The 7022-nt window shown below is 40.5% G+C and overlaps 1 protein-coding gene across 5 annotated transcripts in view; it reads right to left on the bottom strand.

Annotated features, from left to right (window-relative positions):
- Window positions 1–1702: 1702 nt before the first annotated feature.
- The window catches only part of AP1G1 (adaptor related protein complex 1 subunit gamma 1), a 43382-nt gene continuing 38062 nt past the window's right edge, over window positions 1703–7022 (bottom strand). For all 5 annotated transcript variants that reach the window (XM_065745369.1, XM_065745368.1, XM_065745365.1 and 2 more), the window contains 2 exons: window positions 6071–6169; window positions 1703–3779 (listed from right to left, as the gene is read on the bottom strand). In XM_065745369.1, the coding sequence (XP_065601441.1) occupies window positions 3678–3779; window positions 6071–6169 (201 nt within the window). In that variant the 3' untranslated portion in view covers window positions 1703–3677. The remainder of the gene's footprint in view (window positions 3780–6070; window positions 6170–7022) is intronic.

Genomic DNA, 7022 nt, shown 5'->3' with positions numbered 1-7022 from the left:
TGCTCAATCATCATGTTTTTATTTTTAATTTGGTTGGGGGTTGTGGGTCATTTTAATTTGTGGGGTTTTTTGTTGTTGTTGTTTTGGTTTACACTGTCAAAGAGGTGGGATGGTGCTCTACATAAAACTGGTATTACAACATAGGAAAGGAAAACGAACAGGAATAGAGTGAAAATTCAGAAGGAAGCAGCACAGTAGGTCCTTCCATCACAGCCCCCAAGCAGAAAATGAAAGCACATCAGCAGGTCCAAAAAAAAAAAAAAAAAAAAAAAAGAAAAAGAAAAAGAAAAAAGAAAAACCTCATCTTTGCTGCTCCATCTTGCAGCCAGTATCAGCCCTGAGGAAAGGACTAGGTCACCTTTCCCAGCTGCTTTAGAGTCCTCTGAGTTTTATATCCAAGGTACTGTACAGGTCACAGTTCCCTCACTGCTATTGCTTTGAAAAGTTGTTCAAAGCCACCCATCAAAAAACTGACTAAGCCAAACTTCAGGACCTTCCTATGTCTTCTCTTCCTTCTGGCCCACTACAGCACACAATTCTTTTTGTCCTTTTCTTGATTCAAAATACATTCACTTGGAAAACAAAAAACAAATCAAAACAGACATTCAAACCCTTCAAGCTCCAAGGCTGCAGAGCCCTTATTAGCAAGTTCAGCCACAAAGTCTCTCTCACTCCTCTTATATCCTATTCACATTGAAACAAGAAGACTATTGACCAGACCTGAACCTTTGCATTCCACCAGTGGAATAAAAGCTCACCTCACCCTCAAAAGTGCTTCATGAGGCATCAAGCAAGTATTCTCTAGTGTGAAAAAGCAGCAGCTTGAAGGTTAAGATATGTACCTTGGAAAAGGAGCAAGCAATAGTATTTAGCATTGCAAATAGGGAAGGTGTGTGTAACCTGTCCCTCCTTCTGGAGGTAATGTTAGTACTCAATCCCTTAAGAAAGGGAAGGTAGAGAGCTCCAAGGACAACAGGAACATTTAGCTGGTAAGTACTTCATGGTCAAGAAATGGCTTCAAGCTGAATGCCTTCAAGATACGTGCACCATCTCCCTGAGCTTGATCCAAAAAATGACAGTGTATTTTCCAAAACACAAAAAAACATTTATGTGTAAAGATGGCTGAAGGATCCAAGTATAGAGAAGGAATTTACCCTGAAAGCTTGCCAGAGACCAACAACAAAATCCACCTGCTCTAGAAGACAGAAAACAAATGTAAGAGGGACAAGGTCAGTTGTTTCCAGCTACGCTGCAATAAACTCACCAGGTGAGGGACCATTTACTTCTTTCTCCCCATCTAATTCCTCCAGCAGCAGCACTCTTCTCAGCAAAAAATAATGTAGACTGAGGTGCACCAGTTTCCAATAGCACGTACAATTCTGAGAAGACACCTTATGGGGCTTTAAGGAACTATGGCAAAAACTTTGCTTGATATCTGGGATGCCCAGAGGCCACTGGAGCCTGCATTTAAACACACTCACCACTCAGCAGTAAGGAGTTTGAGCCAATTGGGTCCAACAGTCACAGCTGCAGTAAAAGCAACAAAAGTAAATGCTCAGCATCCAGAAAAGGGCTCTGATCCAGCTGTTTTCTGCAAAACTGCCTGTATCATTATGGTTCTGAGGCAGAGTATTTACCTTACCACTGCTAGCCCAACCAAGACACTGCAACAACTCAGGATCAATTTCAAAGAAGTCATACATCATTCTTGCTAGTCTTTAATAATGCTATTATGATGCCAGTTCCAACAGAATAATGAACCTCCTTGGTGAAGGGCTCAACTCAGTCTTCTCCATAAAGCAGCAAAAATGCCTTCCAAGAGAAAGTGAACTCATTCCACTGGACACACCAATAATTAAAGTCAGTACTACGTTTCCTATTGTTAAAACTGAAGCAGACTGAACACCCTTTAGAGACCTCTCTTGCTATGGATTTGAGGGCAGAATAAGTCTTTAATTTTCCCTAAATACACTCTACACCATTCCTGCATTATTGCTAGCAATGACTGGAACCTAGCATTAGTACTTTTGCAGACACAGAAGGCTGCCAGATCACAAAATGATCGTCACATGTTTACAGCCCCACAACAGAAACAGAACAGATGTGCCATTTGTTTCTTTTGAGAAAGCTTTGCAGCTGGGAGCTGAGGTGCCTTCCACTTACCAGGACATGAATGAAGACCTAGGGTATTATCTTTCTCTTCCTAAAGGGCGCTGAACACCTGAATAGCTTTGTCACTGTATTTTATATCCGTTATATCCTCCATGAAAATTCATGGAACTCTATTACCTCAGCAACAGTTTACCCCAGGAAGAAAAACTGGAAACAGCTTTAAGCTTAGAAGAGTACTAAACCTAACATCTTTGGATTCAAATACTCAAATAATTGGTTTTCATTCATTCAAAAAAAAAAAAAAAATAGCTCCTCTCTTGGTCTGCACCTTAATGAACACAGACTTCCCTTCAAGGGGAGCAAGCAGCCAACTACACGGATCAATTAAGTAACAGAATGGGAGAAGGTCTCTTTAAACCGCATGGTCTTTATTTCAGTGCCAATGTTACAGATACAACACAAATATCCCAGTCAGAAGTAAACCAAATGGAATCCAGGGAGTCTACAACAGGCTCTGGAAATTAAACTGGGGAGAAGGTCTGGAATAACTGAGAAGAACAACTCTGCAGCATAGTCTCTGATGAGTCTCCCAGCAGGCAGCAGAGCTTTAGCTCAAAGACTGATCTACAAAATTGAATGTGTCTTTTCTTACCATAAACCACAACTAATGGGTCAAAAGGCTTTGAAATTAACTGTGGTAGAAAACCAGCTGCTCCTTAGGATCTCTACATCTCGTTATACATCACCATACTTTCTGGGAAGCTACAGAAGACTGAATCTGTATGGCTGCAGCCACTCACGGAAAGAAAGAAAATTCAAGTGTAAGGTCTTCATTTCCACGTACAGCACCAATACAATTTTATCAGCCTCACTGGCTCCTCTTTTCCTGCACTGTCCCAGGTTTGTAGATGAAGTCCCAAGGCCTGACTTGCTCTTGGTATGTATCACATAACTAAGAGGCGTGTGTATACAGTAATGCACTGAACAGGCCATAAAAAGCCTCCAGCCCCTCCAGACACAGGGGATACAGTAACAAAGAGGCAAGATGACCTAAAATTCCCCAAGATCCCATTCTGAGCCCCAGATGAAAGTGCCTGAAGATAATCCAGCTAGTAATGAATGAAAAGACACCTTGACCATCCCAGGGAAAAAAGAAAAAAAAAAGACAGCAGAAAGAAGAGGCAGTTGATCACTTGCTGCAGAGATAGAAAGTTTCCCTGCAAGAAATTCCAAGAAATTCCAGACTTCTCTTCCAACCAGGCTGTTTTTCTTTGGGGGTAGAGAGGCAGGGAAGGGAGGGAATGTTGCTTCTGGCTGTGAATGCATGTGTGAGGGAGTGCAGAGTAGCCTCCACAAGCCACCAGCCTCATCAGCGGAGGAGAGGAGATTAGTCTTAACAGATATGCTTTAAAGTCAGCAATCACTTCAGGAAAATTCCTCCTCATCAGCAGGTCTCATCTGTTCCCCATGCCCATAGTGCAGTTTAGGGGACTGCCAAGGATCACAACCTTCTTCCCAGAGTTCTTTTGATTGGGTGGGGTGAGAATAAGAATGGTGCCACAGCCTCACTGCCAAGACTGAGGGGGGAAGTTGTTGACTTCTGCTAGATCCTGCATTGCTGAGCCCTTGTGATTATATGTCAACTTGATCCGCATACGTAGTTGTTGCTACAAAAGAAAATGAAACAAACAAATACACACAAATTCAGGTCTTTAATAAAGGTCAGCAAATCTCCCCAAGTCCAGCTCCCTGTCCCATGTCCCCTGCAAAAACAAAACACAGATCCTTCCTCACCAGAAAAGCTTAAAGGAAGTATGTGCAAGGTAACCTATGACACTGCAGATAAAAGCTTAATCTAGGTAGGATGCTGCTTGCTCACTGGACTTCTCAGGTCAAGTATAAATTTTCTCAGAAAAATTATAGCATAGCTTCCATTCAGTTCTCTCTTGGCACTAGTCCTGCTCTCATAAACACTGAGGTCCTTAAATATAATAACCATCTTGCAATCCCAATTAACCATGCAAGAAAGCAGGAGGCAGATCTGAACTTTGCTACACTGCACTTAGGCTTACACATAGAAAGGGATTATTTCCTATGCTAGCTTTTGACTCAGAGAAGCAGTTTAGAAACTTGCGTAGATCAGTAGCACTGGATGAAATAGCTCAAGAAATAGCGGAGACATCATCTCTAAGAATGTTTCTTCCTGCTGTGGCTAAATGATGGAACAGCTCAGAGACTGCTTTAAACATTGTTGTGTGGCTGCGATCCAGATACTAGGAGGCTCTTAATAACAGACAGAGTACAATATACTCCAGCCAGCTTTCTTGTTCTCTTCACTGCCCCCAAAAAAGCCTACAGGAAAATATTTTAAAAGGATAACAGAAGGAAAAGGAGGACAAAGACAGCTCCAGCCAGCCCCTGGATAAACAGTCTCATCACTAACAAAAACTAACTTTATACCAATAAATCAATACAATCAGTGTTAGTTTTGGTTATAGTTGGCACTGTCCTGGGTAACTGGCTGTTGTAGCATGCAATGGACACTGTAAGAGTACAACTTTGTTCGTCTACTCTTCAGAAAGTTAAATTCTGTCAGTCTTTCAGTCTGCTCATTACAGCTCTCCCCATCTTCACCATTAGTTTCAGTCCAGCTTAATAACAGCCCACAACCAGATGAACAGACCTTTTGTTTGAAAAGACAAAGAGCTACCTCCTAAGCAATAAAATTGAGGTTGTTTACTTCAGAATATCTGAGGTAATCTAAACTATCTCATGCACACCACTCTTGAAAAGCTGCACTTGCAGTCAACAGTAATCTAAAGAACACTAAGCACTGGAAGTATGGAAGAGGTATAAAACAGTGGGTAACAGCAGAGGGCAGCAGGATACTAGCTTGCACCTCTCTATTCTCAAGGATTCACAGGAGATCTGAATTTCTAAAAAGAATGCATATTTCAGTTTATGAGGCCCACATGAGAAGGATACATTCTGACTTCTAGTACTTCACAGGAAAGCTTCTAAACCCCCTTGTGTTTATAAAATAACTTTCAGGTCTCTTCCAGAACCCACACTGCATTCATAACAGAATTATATGAGACAGAATAATTATCTGCATGCCTTACTAGAGCCAAAAGGGAGTACACTGACAAGGGAAGATCACGGGAACTGTGCACTAGAAGACAGCAATTTCAGCAAAATCTTTGGCTAAAATTTGAGAATTTTTTAAACTTTTTAAACATCAGTCAGCTTAACATCTACAGCAGTACCTAAGTACTAAAGAAGCAAGTGTCAGGAAGATGTCAATAGTGTCCCAAAAGGGATAAAATAATTGAAATAATTTGCACTTTTCTTTCTGATGTCACCTCACTGCTAAACCTCCTAAGGAGGAGGTGTGGCCATATCCCTCTCTCCTCTTAAGTCTACCCTTTATCTCCCCCCAGTCTCAGAAACCTCTCTATCAAGAATTATGATTAAAGCACAGCAAAACACTCTTCCCCTCAACTATTTAAATATACACTAATATACTAAACAAAATGGATAACTTGGCAAAGATTAGGGGTCAAGCTATTTTTTGTTAACAACTTTCAAGAAATGCCGCCTGCAGACAGCAAGAGGGAACTTTAAATAGAGAAGCAAGCATCTTACCATTTCAGACTTCTACACCACAGACACTAAGTTCTGCTCCTCTACAGAGAGGGTTTAGAAACTTGGCTAACAACTGTGCTGATGCAACAGACATCCACAAATGCAAGATGGCAAAGCACTGAATCTGTTTTAGAAGTATAACTAAACAAAGCCAAATCTTTGTCTCAAACCTCCTGTCTTCTTCGTATTTCTTTCCATAATATTCTCCTAGCCCTAAGCAAAAAAAAAAATTCTCACTACAAAACATAATTCCCTATCATTAAATGCACAACTTCCAAACAGTGTCTTTTTAACTGTTCTCAGAATCACTCACCTTTTGTGGATTCAGGACCTTAATGACCTGTGTAATGGTCCCCGAGTTAAATGCAGGGATGACACTGCTGCTGGGAGACAGAAGCTGCAGTTGAAATGTCTGAAGAACAAAAATGAAAAGTTGATGCTTCATCAGAGAAGAAAAAAAAAGTATTAGTTTATATAAGTATAGACAAAAAGAAATTAAGTCCTTACAGTACATGAACAAACACAAGGAAGTGAAGTAATTAGTTCTTCAATCCCTTATCTGCAACGAACAATATATTCACTGGCCCACCATATTTCTACACGAAGATCCAGATGGCACAAATATGAGGGAATTAGGGCATACTGTGGTCTATCAATATCAGCAGTGATGCACTGTTTCAATTTTGTCTCTCAGGTGGAACAGCCAACACTGCTCAGCAAATCTCTAACCCCAGGAGGCTAGAGATTCTCTCCCTGACTCCTTCCTGTGGCAGGTACAAAACTTTTTCCAAATTGAAGTCAGAGCTTAGTAATTCTCAGAAGCAAAACTCTGGGAAGTGAATACGTTTTCCCAAATTTCAACATTTCAATCAAATCTTGCTTAAATGTTCTACTCTACTACAGACTTGGTAGTATCCATCCCCTGTTTTGCACTGCAGCTAATTCCAAGAGGACAACTAACTGCTTTAAGGAGAATAGTCAGTAATCGCAATGTGGGAACTCACTTCAAGTTTTATAAGCAGCTAATACCTCCAAAGAATTTTCTTTTTTCCACATATTCATAGCTACAAAGAGTACAATATATTTCTTAGAAACTAAGAACAAAGAAAGGGAAGGATTTACCTTGGTCTTTTTTTTTTTTTTTTTTGACCCAACATTTCCCTGTGCATGGTTTAGCTGTTTTTCTGAAAAATGGTGACTTTAAAATAAGATGATCTGCTTTGATGAAATCTTTTCTGACAGGAACCCATCCTACGTTCTGTTTA

The sequence above is a fragment of the Cyrtonyx montezumae genome, unplaced genomic scaffold (genome assembly GCF_038088225.1).
Source record: "Cyrtonyx montezumae isolate F1298 unplaced genomic scaffold, pur_monq_1.0 scaffold_35, whole genome shotgun sequence".
In the NCBI taxonomy this organism is placed as follows: domain Eukaryota; kingdom Metazoa; phylum Chordata; class Aves; order Galliformes; family Odontophoridae; genus Cyrtonyx; species Cyrtonyx montezumae.
This window is presented reverse-complemented; position numbering and strand designations above follow the sequence as displayed.